General features: G+C 44.7%; 1 protein-coding gene across 1 annotated transcript in view; it reads left to right on the forward strand.

Moving 5' to 3' along the window:
- The window catches only part of LRRN4 (leucine rich repeat neuronal 4), a 64819-nt gene that overhangs the window by 18317 nt on the left and 20467 nt on the right, over positions 1-26035 (forward strand). Inside the window, exon 2 of the mRNA XM_075338081.1 lies at positions 14976-15645. Coding sequence (XP_075194196.1) covers positions 15012-15645 — 634 coding nt within the window. The 5' untranslated portion in view covers positions 14976-15011. The remainder of the gene's footprint in view (positions 1-14975; positions 15646-26035) is intronic.

The raw sequence follows: 26035 nt of genomic DNA on the forward strand, positions 1-26035 counted from the left end.
AGGTACAGTTCTTGTTAAGCCCAGAAGTGGCAGGCCAAGAAAAATATCAGAAAGGCAGAGAAGAAGAATGGTGAGAACGGTCAAGGACAATCCATAGACCACCTCCAAAGACCTGCAGCATCATCTTACTGCAGATGGTGTCAATGTGCATTGGTCAACAATACAGAGCACTTTGCACAAGGAGAAGCTGTATGGGAGAGTGATACGAAAGAAGACGTTTCTGCAAGCACGCCACAAACAGAGTCACCTGAGGTATGCAAAAGCACATTTAGACAAGCCAGTTCCATTTTGGAAGAAGGTCCTGTGGACTGATGAAACAAAGATTGAGTTGTTTGGTCATACAAAAAGGCGTTATTGCATGGAGGCAAAAAAACACGGCATTCCAAGAAAAGCACTTGCTACCCACAGTAAAATTTGGTGGAGGTTCCATCATGCTTTGGGGCTGTGTGGCCAATGCCGGCACTGGGAATCTTGTTAAAGTTGAGGGTTGCATGGATTCAACTCAGTATCAGCAGATTCTTGACAATAATGTGCAAGAATCAGTGACAAAGTTGAAGTTATGCAGGGGATGGATATTTCAGCAAGACAATGATCCAAAACACCGCTCCAAATCTACTCAGGCATTCATGCAGAGGAACAATTACAATGGTCTGGAATGGCCATCCCAGTCCCCAGACCTGAATATCATTGAACATCTGTGGGATGATTTGAAGCGTGCTGTCCATGCTCGGCGACCATCAAACTTAACTGACCTGGAATTGTTTTGTAAACAGGAATGATCAAATATACCTTTATCCAGGATCCAGGAACTCATTAAAAGCTACAGGAAGCGACTAGAGGCTGTTATTTTTGCAAAAGGAGGATCTACAAAATATTAATGTCACTTTTATGTTGAGGTGCCCATACTTTTGCACCTGTCAAATTTTGTTTAAATGCGGATTGCACATTTTCTGTTAGTACAATAAACCTAATTTCAATCCAGAAACATTACTCAGTCCATCAGTTATTAGATATATGAAACTGAAATAGCTGTTGCAAAAACCCAAATTGTTATAAAGAAAAAAGGTTAACATTAATAGGGGTGCCCAAACTTTTTCATATGACTGTATTTTGATTAAAAAAAACTGTCATATCTGATTTGACTTGTACATCTACAGTGGATACGAAAAGAATTTAGACCCCTTTAAATTTTTCACTCTTTGGTTCATTGCAGCCATTTGGTGAATTCAAAAAAGTTCATTTTTTTCTCATTAATGTACACTCTGCACCCCATCTTAACAGAAAAAAACAGAAATGTAGACATTTTTGCAAATTTTTTTAACAAGAAAAACTGAAATATCACATGGCTATAAGTATTCAGACCCTTTGCTCAGACTCTCATATCTAAGTCACATGCTGTCCATTTCCTTGTGATCCTCCTTGAGATGGTTCTACTCCTTCATTGGAGTCCATCTGTGTTTAATTAAACTGATAGGACTTGATTTGGAAAGGCACACACCTGTCTATATAAGACCTCACAGCTCACAGTGCATGTCAGACCAAATGACAATGATGAGGTCAAAGGAACTGAACAAGGAGCTCAGAGACAGAATTGTGGCAAGGCACAGATCTGGCCAAGGTTACAAAAGAATTTCTGCAGTACTCAAGGTTCCTAAGAGCACAGTGGCCTTCATAATCCTTACATGGAAGAAGTTTGGGACCATCCAAACTCTTCCAGCCAAACTGAGCAATCATGGGAGAAGAGCCTTGGTGAAAGAGGTAAAGAAGAACCCCAAGATCACTGTGGCTGAGCTCCAGAGATACAGTAGCGAGATGGGAGAAACTTGCACAAAGTCAACTATCACTGCAGCCCTCCACCAGTCGGGCTTTTATGGCAGTGTCCTGACGGAAGCCTCTCCTCAGTGCAAGGCATATGAAAGCCTGCATAGGGTTTGCGAAAAAACTCATGAAGGGCTCCCAGACTATGAGAAATAAGATTCTCTGGTCAGATGAGACGAGGATAGAACTTTTAAATGATAATTGTAAGCGGTATGTGTGGCGAAAACCAGGCCCTGCTCATCACCTACTCAATACAAGCCCAACAGTGAAACATGGTGGTGGCAGCATCATGCTATGGGGGTGTTTTTCAGCGGCAGGGACAGGACGACTGGTTGCAGTTGAAAGAAAGATTAATGCGGCCAAATACAGAGATATCCTGGTAGAAAACCGCTTCCAGAGTCCTCTGGACCTCAGACTTGGCCGAAGGTTCACCTTCCAACAAGACAATGACCCTAAGCACACAGCTAAAATAAAAAAGGAGTGGCTTCAGAACAACTCTTTGACCATTCTTGACTGGTCCAGCCAGAGCCCTGACCTATACCCAGTTAAGCATTTGTGGAGAGACCTGAAAATAGCTGTCCACCAACGTTCACCATCCAACCTGACGGAACTGGAGAGGATCTGAAAGGAAGACTGACAGAGGATCCCCAAATCCAGGTGTGAAAAACCTGTTGCATCATTCCCAAGAAGAATCATGGCTCTACTAGCTCAAAAAGGACTTCTACTCAATACTGAACAAAGGGTCTGAATACTTATGACTATGTTATATTTCAGTTATTCTTGATTAAAAATTTGCAAAAATTTCTACATTTCTGGGTTTTTTCTGTCAAGATGCGGTGCAGAGTGTACATTAATGAGAAAAAATATGAACTTTTTTGAATTCACCAAATGGCTGCAATGAAATAAAGAGTGCAAAATTTAAAGGGGTCTGAATACTTTTCGTACCCACTGTATGTGCAGTTGGATACAAGTGGCTGACATTTTGCATTATTCCCAGCTGCCGGGTCATGTTCATGCTCTTCCAGAAATAGATTAAACCTTCAAGAATTTTACTGAGGCAGAGCAAGTAAATCAAACTTTTTTTTCTTTCACATAGCACTGTGCTCTGCTCCAGTGAATAATATGGTTCAGGTATTTTGAAAGATGATCTTTATACATAACTTATTATATATGAGGACTTTATATAGTGCTATAATGAATGGGCACACGGAACTGATTTTGGTCTTTAAAGGAATGTTCTGGTTTCGGAGAACCCATGTTGCCCAGGTTTCAGTTTATTTAAAAATCAAAAAACAAAATGGTGTTTATTCACCCTGAGTCTCCACCGCTGCTCCTAGTGTCTGTTGTCAGCATTGCTGATGTCATGTCAATTAGTGATCTCAATGACTTGTGTTGTCAAGTGGAGCAGAGCCTCACAGGGCTCACTGTTTGGCTGCAGCGCTGCTGATGTGACGCCAGCACTGCAGACAATAATAGTTATTAGAACCGGTCGTGGAGACTCAGTGCTGGACCTGGAGAGGTTGAGTTAGGAATAAGTTAAAAAAATAAATAAAAAAAACCATGTTCTTTAACCCCTAAAGGTGGTGGCCTATTTTCAATAGCCATTCTTGTTTCTTATTATTTTCTATTGGAAATAGAATATGATAATTAGATTTTTTTTGTGGGAAAAGTTGTATTTTTAATAGGGGTACAGCTACAGTTGAAAGCAGAAGTTTATATACACTATCTAAAAGTAATATTTATTGATCATCCTACGATATCAGATTTTAGTTCTCCAACTACTATTATACCTGTCAGTGACTTATTTCAGAACTCCCAGCCCTCCCCCCCCCACGACGCTTGTTTTTTTCACAGTCAACTACGGAGCTATATTAGCTCTCTCCATCCACAGGGAAACATTTTTAGATCATTGTTGCCCTTCGAGTTGCTCTGCAAGGTGAGGGACCCTCCAGACCATACTGTATTGCTGCTCTACAAAACTTTTATGGAAAGTAGAATTGCGTCAGTAGACCCACCCACCTTCTTCTCTAGATGGGAGGTTGATTTGGGCAGATCCCTGACTACAGAAGATAGAGCAAAAAGTTTGCTCTTTACACAGAAATCTTCACTCAGCGCGTTGACCCAGGAGAGGGGGTACAAGATACTATATAGATGGTACCGTTGTCCCACTGCTGTCCATGCAATGTTCCCAACAACTCCGAACACCTGTTGGAGATGCTTATGAGATAGAGGCTCATAAATGCATATATGGTGTTCACGTGAATCCATTAGAGGCTTCTGGATGGCAGCATTTGATCTCATTAACCGACTTTCAACGCGCAGAGTCACTCCCTCCCCAGAGCTTGCGCTTTTATCGCTCTGCAACTTTTCGATTAAAAAAAGTCTCCTTTGACACGTCATAGCGGTGGCAAGAAGACTCATACCTAGATTCTGGAACCAGACACAGACCCCTACTAGGTTGGACTTGATCACAGAATTGAATGACATCTTTAGATTGGAGGAACTGATCGGACAGACCACGGAAACATCAGTGAGAGCCCTCGACCTATGGACCCCATGGATCTTGTTCAGGGATTCGCCTGATAGAGACTCAGGGCTAGCCGAGGGGGACTAAGATCAGCAGGAACTGGTCCATTCCTGTTTGGGGGGGGCCGCGCAGGCTGGATGACACATTTTATTTTCCCTCGGACTTCCCTTATATTTGTCCCACTTGCTTAATATGTGATCCTTTTTGTTCCTTCCTCTCAAGTCCTTGTTTAATTTTCCCCTTCCTACTCCTTTTCTTACTCAGATCTTGCTAGCCTAGACACCATGTTAAAACCTCTTGAGCTTCCACAGAGGAGATGTTTATTTTATGTTAACTGTTGGGATATAAATTAGACTTTTCTTTTTGTAATTACATGCCTTCTCAATGTGATTACTTCATATACTGATAAATTGATGTGCAATGTTGATGCTACTTTATGTGTAAAATTATAATAAAACTTAATTTGAACTAAAAATAATATTTATTCACTTATATAGCACTATTTATTCCACAGCGCTTACATACATTGGCAACACTGTCCCCATTGGGGCTCACAATCTAAATTCCCCATCAGTATAGTTTTTAAGTGTGGGAGGAAACCAGAGAGCCCAGATGAAACCCACGCAAACACAGGGAGAACATACAAACTCCTTGCAGATGTTGTCCTTGGTGGGATTTGAACCCAGGATCCCAGCGCTGCAAGACTGCAGTGCTAACCACTGAGCCACCGTGCTGCCACCCTAGAAACATCTGCATATTTTTCTAACTATCTGACATGAAATCAGATTAAACTTTTCCCTTTTTGGGTCAATTAGGAACCAAAATTATTTATATTTGCCAAATGCCAGAATAATGAGAGAGAGAATGTTTTAAGGCATTTTTATTACTTTTTGCAAAGTCAAATGTTTCCATACACTAATAGTACTATGCCTTTAGACAATATGGGACAGGCCATATAATGAGGTCACATCTTTAGAAGCTTTTGATAGGTTTATTGGGAACATCTGAGTTAATTAGAGAGACACATGTGGATGTATTTTAATGCACACCTGAAACACACTGCTTCTTTGTTTAGCATCATGGGAAAGTGCAAAGAAATCAGCCAAGATCTCAGGAAGAGAATTGTGGACTTGTAAAAGTCTGGTTTATCCTTGGGTGCAAATTCCAGATACCTGAAGGTGCCTCAATCATCTGTATAAACAATTATATGCAAGTACAAACAAGATGGGACTGTCCAGCAATCATACTGCTCAGAAAGGAGACGGGTTCTGTGTACCAGAAATGAACATGCTTTGGTCTGACATGTGCATATTAACCCAATAACAAAAGCAAAAGACCTTGTGAAGATGCTGGTGGAAGCTGGTAAGATTGTGTCATTATCCGCAGTGAAACGAATAGTGTATCAACATGGGCTGAAAAGCCTATCTGCCAGGAAGAAGCCATTACTCCAAAAGAAACATAAAAAAAGGCAGATTAATATTTGTAAATGCACACAGAAACAAAGATCTTAATTTTTGGAGACCTATTCTGTGGTCTGAAAGAACTAAAATTTAACTGTTTGGCCATAATGACCATCATTACGTTTGGAGGAAAAAGGCATAAGCTTTAAAGCCTAAGAACACCATCCCAACTGTAAAACACGGGGATTGCAGCATCCTGTTGTAGGGTTATTTTTCTGCAGGAGGGACTGGTGCACTTCATAAAATAGATGGCATCATGAGGAAAGAAGATTATGTGGCAATATTAAGCAACATCTCAAGACATCAGCCAGGAATTTAAAGCTTGGGCGGAAAAAGGTCTTACAAAAGGACAATTATCTGAAGCATACTTCCAAACCAGTTACCAAGTGGCTTAAGGATAACAAAGCCAATGTTTTGGAGTGGCCATCACAAAGTCCTGATCTCAATCCTATTGTAAATTTATGGGTAAAGCTGAAAAGGCCGGTGACAGAAAGACGACCTACAAACATGGCTCAGTTACACCAGTTCTGTCAGGAGGAATAGGCGCATTGAAGAAGAATGAAAAGTGGAATCTGATTGGTTGCTAAGGGCAACTCAGTCAGTTTCACTTTACACCATGTTTGATAACCCTACTACACATACTGTCCACCTACCTTTGAACCAACCTGTATATATATATAAATATATATATATATATATATATGTATGTGTGTGGGTGTGCCATCCCCGCGTCAGCAGCCGGGCTGCTCAGATCCGGATCCGCGGTGGCTCGAGGGGTCTCCGAACCCGGGGGGTCGTGCGGCCACTCAAATAAAGGGGGGACTATGTACAGGGGATGGTGTGGACAGTTCATAACGCCACCCGTGGTGTGTGGTAAGGGTAAAGTACCACCGCTGCGGCTGGGAGTACCCGGTGGCAATGGTGTGGGCAGCCAGGTGTTTGACCCCTCCACGGGTAGGGGAATGCCCCGGGACTCGGTGATGGTGTCGGGGAGGTGCCGTCGGGCTGGTAAGGGTTAATTGCATACTCACTCAGTCCAATAACGCTGACGCTGACAACCGTGGTAAAACAAAGTTCTTGATGCCACTGCAGCAGGGAGGGAGCATGCCTGGATCCTGTGCCCGTTGATGTTGCTTGTTAGCCTGTGACCTTGACCTTGGCACCTCTTTACTGTAGTTGGTCCCTTTTAGCTTAAAACTAACCGAGTCCCACTCACCCGTATGGCTAACAGAGTGAGCTTGCTCTCAGGGTTCACGCTTGGGATTTTCTGGACTATGCAGTGGGAAAGTCCTATTCCACTCGTTGCACTAGTACCCCGATTGTGGAGCGGGTGGAGAACGGATCTTGAAGGCTCCGTCCTCGTCGGGTGAATTACCAGGACGCCTGAAGCTACTTCCTGGCCTAGGGTCCACGTACCCCGTCGTGCCCTGGCCCCTGCCCGGTGATGACACAAGGCCGCCGGCTGTCCTTCTCGACAGTCCGTGTCCCTTGTCACGATCCCCTGCGACCGGGATCCAGCTCCTACTAGGCCCAGACCAACGTCTGCCACCTAGTAGTTACAAGGAGCCCAGTTCCTGACCTCCCCTCTTGAGAGTCCCTTCACAACTCCCTGACTTGTGACCTCTCCTCTTGAGAATCACTTCTCAACTAACTGTCTCGTAACACTCCTGACCTCCCCTTAACCAACCCACCAACCCCCCAAGTGGGCAACCCTATTCCCTTCAGGCTGTCCACTGGTTTGTGGTGGGTGTGGTGCAGAGTGTTCCTAAGGTTTTGATTAGCTTGTTATTAGCAACACCAAAGGTCAGGGACCCGTAACCAAGGAGGAGGTGGATATCATGCAGAAGGGCAGATTGCACAATACCCTGTGACGACCTGATAGGCCAGGGCATCAGATATATATATATATATATATATATATATATATATTTACTTGTTAGATCTCGGATCAGTGTGAGGTGATTACTAAGAGTAGTAATACTAAGGACTGTTTTTTAAAATGTCGCCCAAAAAAACACCATCTATTGGGTAAGTTAATCCAAATGCTAAAAAAACAGCTGATACAAGTGAACTAGATGAGCCCCAGCTTGAAAGGAAATGGAGAGCAAATTTTAATACTTAGTAAAAATTAGTTCAAAGAGTAGTAGTTGTTCGCTTCAGTGTTAGGACAAATTTGTAAAAATAAACAACTGCAATTAAAACAAAAAAGAAGAGTAAAAAAATCAATAAAAAAATTAACCCTTTATGACCAAGGGCAAGAAGAAAATTGGTCCAAGAGGCCAAGGTACTAATCCAACAGACAATATAAACCATTTAACTAGCCACAGGTCTTAAGAAGCCAAACCTCTCAAATGGAGTGTCTTGTTTGGCTTCTCACCTGTGGCGTGGGAATGCTCATTAAAGTGTTAATACTGACTTTTAGGATTGCTACATGCAATGGGTGGCACTGTAGTTCAAGTTGTGCTTTTCTCTGAAGAGGATATTTGCATATTAACATTTCCAGAGAAACATTGCATGGTCTATAATGCTCCTTAAACCAACTTAATGTTTTACTTTAGATTTCTCCAATACATATATGGGGTATTTGTCACATTCACAAGAAATTGTGTAATAACTATTAGGTCTGTAATATCTATTTTCTTTTGTGAAAATCTAAAATCTGGGGCTAAAACAACATTTTAGTGGTAAAAATGTAATTATTTTTTCTTCACCGCCTAATAGTATGAAATTTTGCGAAACATATGTAGTGTCAATATGCTTACTGCACTGCTAGATTATTTCATTAAGAGGTGAAGTTTGTAAAATGGGGTCACTTATGGGGCTTTCTACTGTCCTGGCACCTCAGGGACTCTGCCAATGTAATATGGTACCCGCAAAGCATTCCAGTCAAGTCTGCACTTTGATATGGGGCTCCATCCCTTCTGAGCTTTGCACTGTACCTAAAAAGTAGTTTCTAATCACAAATGGGGTATTGCTGTACAAAGGAGAAGTTGCATAACAAATTTTGTGGTCTGTTTCCCTTGAAAATATTAAAAACTTCTGCCTTCAGCACCATTTTGTTGAAAAAGACCCCATAGTATTTCATTTTCACAGCCCAATATTATAAAATTCTGTGAAGCACCAATGGGTTCAATATGCACACCACACCCCTAGATAAATTCCTTGAGGGGTGTAGTTTTTAAAATAGTGCAACTTTTTTTTAGGGGGTGGGGTGGGTGAAGAAATAGGGATATATTCCACATTCCTATAACAGCCATCTTGTCAAGGTACCACCATATCTCCCTCCTAGGAGAAGCCCCCTCCATTTTAAAGCCTAAGGAGGCTTCAATCAATATGCTAATTAACTTGAGGAACTTGTGTTTTAGCAAGTGGTTGTGACACAAGGTAAACGCCTATGAAATGGAGATTAGGTGAGGTGGTAGGCCTGAGAACAGTCACGCAAAGGAAGACCTCCCTCTGTGACGCTGCAGAGAAGTGACAAATAACATCATGATGCCTGTTTTGGCTGTCACTCTCCTTAAATTGTGACTCTCACTTACCTGTAACGCAGCGCTTCTGTATACTGTTATAGTCTCAGTGGGTTCCTGCGGCCCCTGTGCGCGTGCGCTGGCTTCCATGCTCGCCCCTGCTGGATCACTGCCGTCTGGCCGTCTCGCGCCTGCGTGGGAGCCATGGTGACACATCCCCGCTCCCGCGCATGCGCGATCATGACGTGACGGAGGCGGTCTCGCGGGACTTGCCCGGGAGTCAGCGTATGCGCCGTCTGTGAGCTTCCGGACCCATCTGATGACCAGCGCGAGTATTTAAAACCGGAATGTTGGGGTAGAAGGTCAGAATACCTCTACCCTGATGAAGATTTTAACAGAATTTTCGAAACATACGTCGCTTTCATGAAGTTATGCTCCTGTGACCAGGCTGGGCCCTATCACTCCACCAATACTTGGTAGATATACCAGTGATGTTTTGGCACATGCTGTAATGTGGTAGTGACTCTGAAGGGTTAATTTTACCTTTGGCACTTATGTGATAGGATGCATTCAATGTATGCACCGGATTGGGTGCATTATCATGTTTACTGTATGCCATTAACCCTGATGTATTATGGACCTTAGCCTTTGGTCTTGTTACTGTATGGATTTTATGTGATTTTAACGGATGATCACCTGCTGTATCCAATAAAATTTGTCTATTTTTTGCACTCAATAACTCCTTGTTCTCTTGTTTATGTAACATTTTTAAGCAAGTATCACAAATGCTGGTTAAGATAAGCTCATGCCACACATCGGGGTTAAAATGTATATAATATAAATTGATTGTGTATTTATAATAATATCCGGTGTGTGGGGGCTGACACGACCGTAAAGACCATTCGGAAAGACTAAATAATCAAAAAAAGGGGGGGAGACAGAACAAAGATCAATAATAATAAACTTTATTAATATAAAATTTAATATAAAATCTCAAAGGGAACCCTTTGAGGAAGGAAGCACCGAAACGCGAGCGTCAGGGGAAGGCATCACAATCCTTAGCCCGGTGTCTGGTGCCATTGCAATAATCAGGTAAATGGACTTTTTTACAGCTTATACTAAAAGCGCTAGCACCTGGATGGCGTTAGCATTGATCACTGGCTTGTGATCAGGTGTTTATGTGCATTTATGTATGGCTAGCAATACAATCACCTATGATTATTTAACCTCTTATTGCACATGACACTTTATATCACTCCTTTTTCTTTTATTGCGGCATAATGGTTTTCAATTGATTACATATATTGTGTAATACATGATTTTCCGCATTTAGAAGCACTTTATTTTTATATACATGTACATATATTCTTCTGACAATTATGTATGCACCATTATCATTTTTTCATGCAGCATAGCTTTATGAAATTATAATTTTGAAATATTTATCTCGTTATGATTCTACATATTATCCTCTGTGCATAAATTGGCTAAGGTAGTGACGTCTTATTTCACTCCAGTCAATTGCTGGTGTCTTATGAGATTTTATATTGAATTTTATATTGATAAAGTTTGTTATTATTATTGATCTTTGTTCGGTCTCCCCCCTTTTTTTGGTTGTTACATTTTTAAGCAAGCAGATTCCACTATGTGAGATGGGTATGATCACCAGATCAATGTACTAATAGGTGAAAGGGATAAGAAGGGAACTACTCCTCCATCATTTAACAGGTTTGTAGAAACAATGTACAGGAGGCTGGACCATAGACATACTGCCCCTGTAACAATACAGAAAGTGTTAAAGTAGCTGCCCTGAGTACATGAGGGTGATACAGGGAACTGCATCCTTTCCCTAGGGTGCAGGGCTAACCCCTATGGTTCCAGGTTCCCAACAATCAGTGTCACCTCCATCAGCACCACAAATCCCAATCACACCTCATATCATGACCTGTCAGACACACCAGTGGGTTGATCTAGCTGGAACAGGGCCACCCACCTAGGGGTCAGGCAGACTGGTGGGAGGGAGGAAGAGAGGAGAACAGTGAAAGCCCTCAAAGTGTGAGGAGCTGGAGTGTAAAGGTGGTGTCACACACAGCGACGGCGACAACGACGTCGCTGCTATGTCACCATTTTCTGTGACGTGGCAGCGACGTCCCGTCGCTGTCGCTATGTGTGACATCCAGCAACGAGCTGGCCCCTGCTGTGAGGTCGCCGATCGTTGCTGAATGTCCTGCTTCATTTTTTGCTCGTCGCTCTCCCGCTGTGAAGCACACATCGCTGTGTGTGACAGCGAGAGAGCGACAAACTGAAGCGAGCAGGGAGAAGGGAGTCGGTGTCTGGCAGCTGCGGTAAGCTGTAACCACGGTAAACATCGGGTAACCAAGAAGCCCTTTCCTTGGTTACCCGATATTTACAATAGTTACTAGCACCGCTGCTCTCACACTGCCAGTGCCGGCTCCCTGCTCCCTGCTCTCCTAGGCAGAGTACACATCGGGTTAATTATCTAATGTGTACTCCAGCTAAGTGAGCAGAGAGCCGGCACTGGCAGCGTGAGAGCACACCGCTTAGCGCTGGCTCCCTGCACACGTAGCCGGAGCCGGAGTACACATCGAGTAATTAACCCGATGTGTACCCTGGCTAGGAGAGCAGGGAGCCAGCGCTAAGCGTGTGCGCTGGTAACCAAGGTAAATATCGGGTAATGGTTACCCGATATTTACCTTAGTTACCAAGTGCAGCATGGCTTCCACAGCGACGCGTATCATTATGATCGCTGCTGCATCTGCTGTGTTTGACAGCTAAGCAGCGATCATAACAGCAACATACAAGGTCGCTGTTGCGTCACAGAAAATGGTGACGTAACAGCGACGTCGTTGTCGCTGTCGCTATGTGTGAACCCAGCTTTAGCTCCCGGGGAGCTAGACAAAGGTTAGGTCGTAGACGGTGGTCCAGGACCAGAGGAGTCGGGGACTGGTTGCAGGGAGATTGGACAGGGGTGTGACGGACATAGTCTTGGAGGATTGTCAGCACCAGAAAACGCAAAAGTACTGACCGGTACCGAGCACGACGGGGTACAAGACCCTAGGTCAGGAATAGATTCAACGTCCTGATAATTAACCTGGGAGGGGGAGTATCTGCATGAACTTCCCTAAGAGGTCAGAGATTGAAGGCATCAGCACAACGCGGGAGATAGGGTTTTCCATATAAAGCAACCCACTGAAATCCCAAGTGCCAGCCATCAAGAGCACAGCTACACTACACATAGTGAGCGGGGCCCTAACAGCTTCAAGCCAAAGGGCCTAAAACAGACAACTAAATTGTGCATGGAGGTAGGCAAGTGACACCGGTGGGAGCGGATACCTGGACGGGCTCAACGCAGTGGCAGTGGTACACAGAGAATTTTGTTTACCTGCAGTGTGTGTGTCTACTTTATAAACCTCATCCAACACCACGACTACCACAGTGAGTACCCTGACCCCTGCATCCTGCCTTCCCAAATAACCACCAACAAACACCCCCCTGAGCCCCGGGGCCTTCCCTACCTGTGAAGGGACTAACATTAGGTTGCTTAACTCCATCTGCCCCGGTTCTCCTTACAGCAGCGGCGGTACTCCCATTACTGCAACCCACAGGTGGCGTCACAAACTTCTCCCCTGTAAATATCCCCTTTTACGGATCAAAGTGTCCGCCAAGCTGGGTCCCTACGACCCCCCTCGAGCCACGACACTGTTTCCAAGCAGCCCGACCAACACCGGGGCGGTACATTAACAGCTCCCTACCAGTGAATTAGGGAGAAGTGTATAGCATAACTGGCAGATATTAAAGGGAAATGATCTTTTAAATGCTTTATAATTACTTTTACTTCCCTATTGTAATGCTCATGGCCGGTATAGTGTCAGTGAGTGGGATTACTGGACCCACTGGACCATAGGAGAGACCCGGTCTTAAGGCCCTGTCACACACAGAGATAAATCTTTGGCAGATCTGTGGTTGCAGTGAAATCATGGACATATTGTTTCATTTATACACAGCCACAAACCTGGCACTGATTGTCCACAATTTCACTGCAACCACAGATCTGCCACAGATCTGCCAATGATCTGCCACAGATCTGCCAGAGATCTGCCACAGATCTGCCACTGATCTGCCACAGATCTGCCACAGATTTATCTGTGTGTGTGACAGGGACTTTACTCTTGAGTGGGAGAGACTTAACCAAGCACCCACCACGAGGCGGACGCCAGGTACCACTCCCAGGGAAGTGGCCGGGACTGTGGCAGCTGACCCCCAGGACAGGTGATGGACTCAGGTAAAGACAGGTACAGGAGGGATGACTGAGGCAGGTAGGACAGGTGAGCACAAACAGGAATGGTGGGCACAGCAGGGGTACACAGGTATAAGAAGGCAGGTACTGGAGATGAACACATGAATAGCAAGACAGGAGCTCAAGACCTGACAACTAGCAAAGTAGCAGACTAGAGACTGACTGACTAGAGGCATTGTGCAGGCACCTCCCCTAATGGGAGGGTGCCTTAAATATCCAGTGCCTCTCAGCCATAGGCTGAGAGACATTTCCTGGAAATAACACCCCGGCCCTTTAAAAGGAGGGCCGGTGTGTGTGCGTCTTAGGTGCACTCCGAGAACCCTGTGCAGCATGAACAGGGTCCGGGAGGGGAAGGAGGCAGCAGCTAATGTGGATGGCCGGGAGAGTACAGGGATGGACACGACCTGGCCGGGGCAGTGACTAAGTCAGCATCTCTGCAGAGATGCTGGCACTACACCTGTATAGCTAAGTGTAAAAATAAGAAATTGAGAAGTCAGCACAGGTACAGGGTTACCTCTTCTCCTTTTCCCCTGGTCTTTGTTGACATGCTGAAGTGGTGACGTCCCTGGGCTCTGCGAAGAAGCAGCTTAGAGATAGCGCTGTATCTGTGGTTGGTGACTACTGCACAATTTGTTATTTTTATACTGGGCAAGAAAGGAAACTTAAAATAATTAATCATAGGAAACCTCTACTACAAATGAGGATCTAAAGGCCCCGTTACTCGCAACGACATCGCTAACGAGATGTCGTTGGGGTCACGGAATTCGTGACGGACATCCGGCCTCGTTAGTGACATCGTTGCGTGTGACACCAACGAATGACCGTTAACGATGGAAAATACTCACCTAATCGTCCATCGTTGACACGTCGTTCCTTTTCAAAAAATCGTTGCTGGTTCATGACGCATGTTGTTCGTCGTTCCCGAAGCAGCACACATCGCTATGTTTGACACCTCGGGAACAACGAACTACAGCTTACCTGCGGCTGCCGGCAATGCGGAAGGAAGGAGGTGGGCGGGATGTTCAGCCTGCTCATCTCCGCCCCTCCACTTCTATTGGGCGGCCGCTTAGTGACACCGCTGTGACGCCGCACAAACCGCCCCCTTAGAAAGGAGGCGGTTCGCCGGCCACAGCAACGTCGCTAGGCAGGTAAGTATGTGTGACGGGTGTAAGCGATGTTGTGCGTCACGGGTAGCTATTTGCCCGTGACGCACAACCAACGGGGGCAGGTACGCACGCTAGCGATATCGCTAGCGATATTGCTGCGTGTAACGGGGCCTTTAGACCACTGGGAAGATTTCATTTTTAATGTTACTACAACAAATTATTTTATGTTCTTACATCAATTGACTTTATTATATTTATGCTCTTACTTTATTTTTGCAGACTTGCTTTTTGTTCTTTGACTACCTCCAGAAGATAATGTTCACCTTGCTGCTGCTTGTGTGTAAGATGGGAATGTTAGTGGCTCAGCTAAGCAACACTGACCCGACAGTCACAGTCTCCAAAAATCTAACGGAAGAAGGGAATATTACTGACTCTCAATGTGGGGACCAATGCAATATCAAATGTCATCTACAGAACCAAAATTTAGATATGTTACCATCGTGTCTTCCTACATATACCGAGGACTTGAATTTGAGTTACAACAATTTAACTGTAATTAGGGATCAAGATGTGGCTATTTTTTCACACCTTCGCAGTTTGTCTATATCTCACAACCGGATCAAAGATATTCACTGGAAAAGTTCTGTATTGCCTGAACTGGATTCACTGGATCTAAGCAATAATCAGCTATCAGTTGTACCAAAGTGCCTTATGTTGAAGAATCTCAGAATCCTATCACTTGCTAAAAATCCCATAGTGCTCATTCAACCATTTGCTTTCGCCAGTTTTCCAAAATTGATGTGGCTTAATTTATCTATGACATTGATTGGAAGCAATTCATCTGAAGACATTGATGGGTCAGCATTTCTGCTTAATGGAACAGAAGCCCAAGAGGATTCATTAAAGTTGATTTATTCACTTGATCTAAGTGGTACATACATTAGAAGAGGTGAGTCAAAATGAAAAGGGAAAAATAAGAATAATTAAGATTTGTAAAGCTTTATATTTGTAGAAATACTTAAATGGATACGATTGATAATATGATATTTCACTTACCGTATATTGCTAATTTATGAGTCTCTATATAAACTGAATAAACATGCTTAAAGGGAAGTTGTCGTAAAAAAAAAAAATATTAATAACTGAAAAAATGTAAAGTATTAATGTTTTAATGTTTTGTTTAAATATTATTATTTGTTTTTAATTGTGCAAAATATAAAAAATACATAATTACTTACCGGTGTAATGTGTTTTTTCTGAACCCATGACAGCACCACGAGAGAGGGAATCTGCCCTTCAAGGACAGGAAACCTACAGGATAAAAAGGGGCGGTACCTCTGCCCGCATCAGTTGGTTACAGAGCATGAAAGGACCTCCGGAAAAGGAACATTGTTATGACATAAACCAGCACCAAAATATAACCACGTGCAGCTAAAATACTGCTAATCTATCCACATGCAGGGAGGGAATATAAGGGTTCTGTCATGGGTTCAGAAAAAACACATTACCGGTAAGTAATTACGTATTTGTCCCTCACCCATAATAGCACCATGAGAGAATTACATAGACAGAAGAATACTTTGGGGAGGACTACAGGTTGCAGAACATTTCTCCCAAGGTGAAGTCAGTAAAGGATTAGGCCAATCTATAGTGCTTATACAAAGTGAAAGGTGAAGACCATGTGGCCGCCGTACAGATCTGCTCAATAGTGACCTGCGATCTGTAAGCCCAGGAAGATGCCATTGCCCTTGTGGAGTGAGCTTTCAGACCTACAGGCACATCCCTACTATTAGCAGAGTAGGCGAAGAAATGGCTTCCCTGATCCACCTAGCTAAGTGGATTTATCCCTGAAAAGAATACAAATAGGAACCTGCCTTTTCTGCATGCACTAGAGACAGATATTCAATAAGGTAACGTCTAACATCCAGGCACTGCGACCCCTCCTCTTTCTGATCTTTCAGACTATCATAAAAGGATGGAAGAACATTCTTTTGAGATTTATGAAGGTTAGAAATTACTTTCAGGAGACAAGCAGTGTCAGGTTTCAGGACCACTCTATCCTCGAAAGCTGAGTAAAGCTATGTGCGCACAGTGCATTTTTCGAGGCAATTTTGCGCATTTTTCAGGTGCGTTTTGTTCAGAAAATTGCATGACTTTGGTTCCCCAGCAAAGTCTATGAGTCTTCATTTTTGCTGTCTGCACACAGCGTTTTTTTAGCTGCATTTTTGTGGTGCCCACAAAAACGCAAGTCAATTATTTTTGCGTTTTTCACTGTGTTGTCCACCCATTGAGTTCAATGAGATGTTTAAAAATGCAATGAAAAACGCAAATTGCAAATATAGCTGCGTTTTAGTGCGTTTCTATGACTAAAAACGCAGCTATAAACGCAAGGGGTGGGTAGTACCGTGACGTGTACAGGAAGAAGATTCCTTCTGTTGGTAAACACAGAAGCTTGAATCCTCCCGGTACCACCACCGCTGTTTCCACCTCCCGTCCTGCGTCATGTCCGGGCAGGAGGTGGAAGCAGCTGCGAAATCAAAAGTGAAGAGTAGAAAAAAAAAATGTCATACTCACCTGTCTGCAGACTCCCGGCACATGTCCGCTCCCAGCTCCTCTTCCCGGTACCGCCACCCCTGCTCCGGCTGTGAGCAGACTCCTGGGACACGTCCGATGGCTACAGGACCTGCCGCTGATCAGCTGATGCGGTCACCTGACAGGATCAGCTGATCGTATAAGTCTCGCGGTGAGGCTGGCTTTTTACTGCCCGGCAGGCTTAAACTATCAGCTGATGCCGTCAGGTGACTGCATCAGATGATTATCGCCGGGTCCTGCAGCGATCAGACCGGAGTCTGCACAGAAGTGTGTAGTTTTTTTTGTTCTTTTTTTTGCACTGATGCATCAGCTAATTGTATAAACGCCGTTTATACAATCAGCCGATGTGTGATGTGATTCAGGCCCTTGAACCTGACACATCATCTGATCACCTTGCCTTCCAGCAAACCGATCAGATGATCTTGGATCTGGATTGGACGGCGCGGGACCCTTGACCCAGGATTACTGCGGAGGAGGGGGGTTCTTTATTTCAATGAAGATGGAGTCACTAATTGTGTTGTGTTTTATTTCTAATAAAAATATTTTTCTGTGTGTTGTGTTTTTTTTATCTTTACTAGAAATTCATGGTGGCCATGTTTAATATTGGCGTGACACCATTAATTTCGGGCTTAGGGCCAGCTGATAATACACAGCTAGCCCTAACCCTATTATTACCCAGCGAGCCACCCGGCATAAGGGCAGCTGGAAGAGTTGGATACAGCGCTAGAAGATGGCGCTTCTATGAAAGCGCCATTTTCTGGGGCAGCTGCGGACTGCAAATCGCAGCAGGGGTGCCTGGAAAGTTTGGGCACCCTGCGCTGCGGATTCCAATCCCCAGCTGCCTAGTTGTACCTGGCTAGACACAAAAATTGGGCGAAGCTCACGTCATTTTTTCTTTTTAATTATTTCATGAAATTTGTGAAATAATTAAAAAAAAAAAGGGCTTCCCTATATTTTTGGTTTCCAGCCGGGTACAAATAGGCAGCTGGAGGATGGGGGCAGCAACTTGCCTGCTGTACCTGGCTAGCATACAAAAATATGGCTAAGCCCACGTCATTTTTTTTTGGACAAAAAACTGCTGCATACAGTCCTGGATGGAGGATGCTGAGCCTTGTAGCTCTGCAGATGCTGTCTGCTCTCCAGCATACACTAGTGGATGGCGTATGCTGAGCCTTGTAGTTCTGCTCTCCCTGTCTCTCCCTCAAGCATACAGTCCTGGATGGAGCATGCTGAGCCTTGTAGTTCTGCAGCTGTCTGTTCTCCTGCATACACTAGTGGTAAATGAAGAACATATTGAAGAAGAAAATGACATCAGACCTTTTTTTTTTTTTTTTTCACCAATCTTTATTGGCATTGTTCCCTGAAAAAAAAACGTATAAAAATGCAGTTAACAAAAACGCAGCAAAATGCAGCCATAAACGCACCAAAACGTGGTAAAAACGCATGCGTTTTTTACACGTTTTTTTGCCGCTGGTGCATTTTTGTGTGTTTTTTGCCACAAAAAACGCACAAAAACGCAGCATAAAAAAAGCGGAGTGTGTGAACTTACCCTTACCCTACTCGCTGATGTTAAGGCTGTCAGAAAAGTTTTTTTCAGGGATGGAGCATAGACTTTAAGGGTTCAATAGGGGCTTCATCTGTCCTGACAGGACGATATTAAGATCCCATGGAGGTACGGCAATATTGCTCAAAAGACTAGATCATGCCCTAATGAACTGGGAAATCCAGCGATCTCCCGCTAGGTCACAATTGTACAAGGCGGCAAGAGCCGACACTTGAACCTTTAGTGTACTTACTGACAAACCCTTTGTCAACCCCGTCTGGAAGATCTCTAAGACTACAGCAATTGGCGCCATTCCATCTGGACTCACTCCTGTGGAAGACAAGAATTTTGTCCAGGCTGTGCAGTAGATTTTTTTTTTATTTGTCGTAACCAGCTTCCTGCACTGTATAAGAGTAGAGATTAGTACAGGAGAGAACCCTCTGTTTTGTAAAGGTGACCTTTCAAAAAACCATGTTGTTAGTTGCAGTATGACTGTCAGGTGGTGAAGAGAGCTGGACCCAACCTAAGTGAGAATTACTGGTAGTTCCAGTAGGACCCATGGCCTGGAGATCGACATTCTGTTCAGCCAATAGAACCATGGTATTTCTGGCCAAAATATTTTTTTCAAGATCATTACTGCCCTGTCTTCTCGGATTTTCTTCAACACTGCTGGAATGAGGGCTATGAGCAGAGTGTCCACCGCGTGAGATTGATCCCTTAGATATAGAGAACAGAACCAGTGAACCTTCCTGTTTTTACAGGTTGCAAAGAGGTCTATTTCTGTAAGGCCGGGGCCACACGGGGCACTAGTGCGATCCTCGCATGACACTCGGCTCACGCTGGCAGTACAGCAGGATCCAAGTGTCATGCGGGTGTCCCTGCGACTGAGGTCCGACTGTGTGAGTGGACCTCAGCTGCAGGGGGCGGGCCGGCTCTGAAGAGGGGCAGGCCAGCACTGCGGAGGGGAGGGATTTCTCCTCCTCTTTCCTCCGTAGCCGGCTATTGCGATTCTCGCACTGCACTCGTGGTAAATCGGTGTACCGCGAGTGCAGTGCGATTTTTCTCTCGCCCCATACACTTAAATGGGTGCGAGAGAGAGAGTCTCGCATTACAATCGCAGCATGCTGCGATTGTTTTCTCGGTCTGATTAGGGCTGAGAAAATAATCGCTCATGTGCGCTGACACACAGGCTAATATTGGTCCGAGTGGAAAGCAATGTTTTATCGCACTCCACTCACACCGTTTTTCTCACCGTGTGGCTTTCCTGCGGATTTGCTGCATGTTTTGCTGCAGAAAATGTTCTTAACCTTTCTGCAGTGATTCACCAGCAAATCCAATGGGAATAAAAAAATGCTGTGCGCACTAGGCGGATTTTGACAGCTACAGGTTTTGCTGCGGGATTCCCGCAGCAAAAACAATTGCATGTCACTTCTTTTCCGCAGGTAGCTGCGGGATTTCACTCCATTGACTGTAATGTAATCGTGAAATCCCGCAGGGAATAACACAGGTAGCAAATTCTGTGCATTTCATTGCATTTTCCTGCGTTATTCCCTGCGGTATTTCGCGTTTTCGGGACATAATGTTCATCACTGCCTGCGTTTGTGCAGGGAAGTGATGTCATTATGACAGGAAGAGGAAGCGGCGCAGAGAGTAAACACACACAGATCACACTCACACACAGAGAAAGACATATAGAATACACAAAGAAATCAAATGTACATATTAAAAATAAAAAAACAAAAAAGCAAATGTGGGCTCCGCCGTATTGTTACCGTCCAGCTGACCAGCTGAGGTAAACACACAGCAGAGACCCGGTATTCTCAGGCTGGGGAAGGCGAGGGCCAGGGTTAATGCCCCCCCCCCCGCAGCTGAGAATATCAGCCCGCAGCTGCCCCGAGACTGTCGCATCCATTATGCGGCAGTCCCAGCGTGTTACCGGCTCTTCCAGATTGCCATGATGCGGTGGCAACCAAGGTAATAACGAGTTAATAGCAGCGCATAGCTGCCACTAAGTCGTAGCTTAATCATGGCAGCGTCTATGAGACAGCTTTCATGATTAACCAGTAAGTAAAGTGAATAAACACACACAGAAAAATCCTTTATTTTAAATTAAAACACAAAAAAGCCTCCTCTGTCACCATTTATTAACCCCTCCCAAACACACAGCTCCGGCGTAATCCACGCAGGTCGCACGACGCTTGCATCCAGCCGCGACTGATACACAGTACTTAATGCAGCCTCGTAACGAGACTGCAGAGGTAATTAAAGGTCATCTCTCACGGTCGGTAATGTGAACACATTACTGCTCGCGAGAACTGCAGTGTGTCCTCACAGGGACTCCATCTATTGATTGATCTGTCCTATATCTATTGATTATCTATCTATCTATATATCCTTCTATTATATATCTATCTATCCTTCTATCTATCCCTCTCTCTATCTATCCATTATCTATCTATTTATTTACCTGTCTACCTATCTATCTATCTATCTTTCTATCTATCCATTATCTATCTATCTATCTCTCTCTCTATCTATATCAGAAGGAAATGACCTTTTTTTTTTCTCAATGTGCTTTATTGCATTGAATGCATTAAAACACATGTACCAACCCGTGGAAAAAACGCACCAAAACCGCACCAAATCCACACCAAATCCACAACAAAACGCAACAAAACGCATGCGGATTTCGGTGCATTTTTTTTGCGTTTTTTTTCCACGGGTGCAGAAATCTTTCAGCACTTGCAGAATTTTCTTAAGAAAATTCCATTTTCTAGTGCGCACAGGGCCTAACACTCCACAACTCTGTAATCTGATTGAAAATTATTATTATTATTATTTATTATTATAGCGCCATTTATTCCATGGCGCTTTACAAGTGAAAGAGGGTATACGTACAACAATCATTAACAGTACAAGACAGACTGGTATAGGAGGAGAGAGGACCCTGCCCGCGAGGGCTCACAGTCTACAGAAAATGGACTGACTTAAGACCCATTCCCCCTGTCATAACTTGCTGCGGCTGAGAAAGTCCGCTGTAGTTTTCTTTTCCCTTTATATGAACTGCTGAGAGTGATTTCAGATAACACTCAGCTAAATCTAAATCTTGCCTGCTATATCCATTAGCGCTCTGGACCGAGCATCCCTCCGGAGGTTCAGATATTTTGAAAAGCTTGCTTTGGAACATATTTTTATTTTATTTTAGTTAGCCATTAAAAGGTATCACAACTAAAAAAATTACAATTTTGTTTCTCTCACAGAGAGCAATCAATTCGGTGGTTGAGGTATGCTACCATCGCCTGATTGTCCAAGAGGATTTTTACATGATGACCAGTCAGGGAGGGCAGGAACTGACCCACTGCTCATTCTACAGCCAGCAATTCCCTGGTATTTGAGAAAACATGAGATTCACTTCCAGACCACTCTCCCTGGATTGGGTGACCCTGAGCTGGGCCCCCCCCTTGCAGATTTGCGTCGGTGGTAAGCACCTTAGATACTAGGGTCATCCAAAGCACGCCTCTTAAGATCACTGGGTTAAACCAGCAATGCAGGGATTCGATTGTGCTGGGCTGGAGTGCAATGTAATGTACTTGTTCAAATAATCCTAAGAGTTGCTTGATTCTTCAAGATATCCCACTGAAGTTTACTCTGGTGTGTGCCTAGGCCCGCAGAACCGCCACAATGGTGGATGAACGGGAATCCAGGAGGGACATAGCTCTTCTGAGAGACAACCTTGGGCCTTTTATTGCCCGATCCATTGGTACCTGGAGAGTTTCTAGCTTGGATTCTGGAAGACAAAATACCTGGGCTTCTTAATCTAAAGTGAGCCCCAGGAAAATTTGGACCTTGCTTGTACATAATGTTCATTTCCCCAGGTTTAGGAGCCATCCCAGTGTTGTCAGGAAAGAACACCTTCCCGCAGAAGTTTGGCACAATGTTGGCCAATTGTTTGGGCACATGACAGGGCTTGGAAGAGGAGGAGCGCAATTTGACTTTTCAAAGCACAGACGCCGTGCAGTGATGTGCATCACTGATCGGCTGCTGCAGGACGCATGGACGGATGAGATACAAAAAGTGACCTGGGATACGGAAAAAAAAAAGTCACGCCGAAAATTAAGCACGGATGCGATCAATTATGTGCATCCCTGATCAGCGCTCGGCCGCTGCAGGACGCACAGACGGATGAGGTGAAAAAAAACAATGCAAGATACGGACAAAAAAAAAGTCCTGCAGAAAATTGAGCATGGATGCAGATACATTATATGCATTACTGATCAGTGCTCGGTGGACGCACAGACGGATGAGGTGTAAAAACGGACAGGGGACACAGGAAAAATAAAAAAGTTATACTCACAGGACCCAGAGAATTAGCAGGAGGATCACTGACCAGAGGAACTGCAGGAGGAATAGAAGGCAGAAAGATGGACAGCTTATTACAGGAGCAGCAGGCAGCAAGTTGGACAGCTTATGTCTGAAGACCCAGGAAGGATCCAGCGATGGAGGCAGATGTGATTGGACCAATGAAGATCTCGGACGACCCGGTGACAGTAGGTAGGGGACGTCGGAGAGGGACAGCAAATGGAGGTGGGGAGGGGGAGAGAGGAGAAGCAGAGGCAGAAGAATTTGGAGCAGAATAGAGATTACGGGGTGGGTTCGGGGGGGGGCACATCGGCAGGGGGACACATTGGCAGGGGTCAGGGGCATCACGGGAGCGCACAATACTTACAGGGGAAGCAGGAGAGGCGATCAGAAAGCAGCAGTAGTGGCGGCGGAGGCGGTGTGGTACTACAAGTACCAGCCGGTGCATGCCGTAGACATGCTGGGGGAGGGCTCTCCGGGCCAACACAAGCCTAGGGAGGGCGGTAACCTCCAGATCAGACTGCCCACTGCATGCTGATTGGAGCGATTGAGTGTCATAGCACGATTGCTCCAATCAGTGCTGCAGGTGGTGGGGGGCGCCATGTTTGATCTCCAGCTATGATTTGCTGCAGCTGCTGCAGCACATCTTAGCAGGATCTCGCACTGATTCAGGCATTGTTTTAGCCAAAACCAGTGCGATCGATGTGGTTAGCGGTTCAGATTTGAACAGCCAATCACAACAATCGGCGATGGGTAGTGGCGATGCCCCTGCCCCTGGGGTCAAGCAAAGGTTCCCTATTGTAAGAAACAGCAGGGCACATCATTTGAAAGCCGTTGCTATGGCCACGGCAATCAATTGAACTTTAGGCAGTAAAGTTACATCCCTGGTCGTTAAGTCACGTAAAAATAGGACGTAACTTTACTGCCCGCGGTCATGAAGGGGTTAATGTACTATATACTGATGGTGGCTATAGTGTGGCTATACCATTCTCCCTCCATTTTTCACTAAACTGCTGTCCTTTTGTGAAATGTCACTAATTATAATGAGTATGTATTTTGCTTAAATAAAAATAATTTTTCACTTTTTGAAAGCAATCTAGATTCCTGTATCATTATTGTAGGTATTATATGTTTCAGATGGGAATCAATTTTTGAGAATTTAAAGGGGCTCTTTATAGGTGAATATATACTGATGGTGGTTCTGATGATGTGTTTCTGTACTGAAGGGGTTATATGGATGTATTTTTGTACTGCTGGTGGTTCTTGTGAGGTATTTCTGTACTCCTGGTGATTCTGGTGAGGTATTTCTGTACTGCTGGTTATTGTCATGCTGTGTTTCTGTACTTATGGGGGTTGTAATTATGTATTTCTGGTTCTCTGATGGTTCTGGTGATTGTATTCATTTGCTGTTTTTAGTTCTGATCCTGTACACAAGTAATTCATAACTTGTAAGATTATGCTATACATGGCTATATTAAAGATGTTGTCCACTAATTTAACACTGATGACCTATCCTTAGGATAGGTCATCAATGTCTAAGCGGACGGGGTCCGACTCCCTGCAATCGGCTGTTCCAGGCACTAGCAGCAGCAGCAGACGTGCCTAATTCCAGATTGGCTCCGTCTTTTCATAGTGGCCGTGGCTGGGTACTGCACATCTACTCCTATTGAAATCAATGAGGCAGATGCGCAGTACCCGGCATACTTGTACTCAAATGACCATGCACTCTTGCCACTGGCAAGGGAGAATCCTAAGGCGGGCTTTGCACGCTATGATATCGCAGGTGCGATGTCGGTGGGGTCAAATCGAAAGTGACGCACATCCGGCGTCGCTGTCTTTTACATACGATTAATGAGCGCAAAAGCGTCATTATCGTATGATCGGTGTAGGGTCCAACATTTTCATAATGCCGCTGCTGCGATGGTACGATGTTGTTCCTCGTTCCAGCCGGCAGCACACATCGCTGTGTGTGAAGCCGCTGGAGCGAGGAATATCTCCTACCTGCCTCCCGGCCGGCTATGCGGAAGGAAGGAGGTGGGCGGGATGTTTACGTTCCGCTCATCTCCGCCCCTCCGCTTCTATTGGCTGCCTGCCGTGTGACGTCGCTATGGCGCCGCACGACCCGCCCCCTTAGTAAGGAGGCGGTTCGCCGGCCAGAGCGACGTCGCAGGGCAGGTGAGTGCAGGTGAAGCTGGCGTAGCGATAATCTTCACTACGGCAGCAATCACAAGATATCGTACCTGCGACGGGGGCGGGGACTATCGCTGCAGCGTCGGTAACACATTGTTACCGATATCGCAACGTGCAAAGCCCGCCTAAGTGTGCAGCGCATGTATTGTGAGAATTCAGAAGTCTGCAGTCACCTAGAGTGAATGCAGACTTTCATCAAAAACCTGGACAACCCCTTTAACTGTAAAATTAAGCACTGAAGCCCAATCCTAACAGCATGTAAACTGTCAATCCTGTCAGGATTCAGCTCTGCTCACTGGCTCCAGCAGTCATCACATAGCTGCTCCACTCTTATGCAATATTTAGTCATGTGAGAATAAGCTTCTCCTACTTCTCTATTTTTCATTGAATAATGAGAGAGTTAGGCAGAGCAGTTCGTCTGCACATGACTGAATGTGCAAATCATATATGAGTGGTCACATGACAACTACACAAATCACGAAGGGGGGGTGCCAAACAGAATTTGTGCCCCAGATGCCAGAAAGTCTAGATACACCTCTGAATAAGTGACACATCACAGGAATCACGATCTTCCCCTACATTATGCTGCTCTCAGGTGGGGGAGAAAAAAGCTGCTGACAGATTCCCTTTAAGTGCACAATAAAAAAAAAACATT

Source organism: Anomaloglossus baeobatrachus, chromosome 3, assembly GCF_048569485.1.
Source record: "Anomaloglossus baeobatrachus isolate aAnoBae1 chromosome 3, aAnoBae1.hap1, whole genome shotgun sequence".
In the NCBI taxonomy this organism is placed as follows: domain Eukaryota; kingdom Metazoa; phylum Chordata; class Amphibia; order Anura; family Aromobatidae; genus Anomaloglossus; species Anomaloglossus baeobatrachus.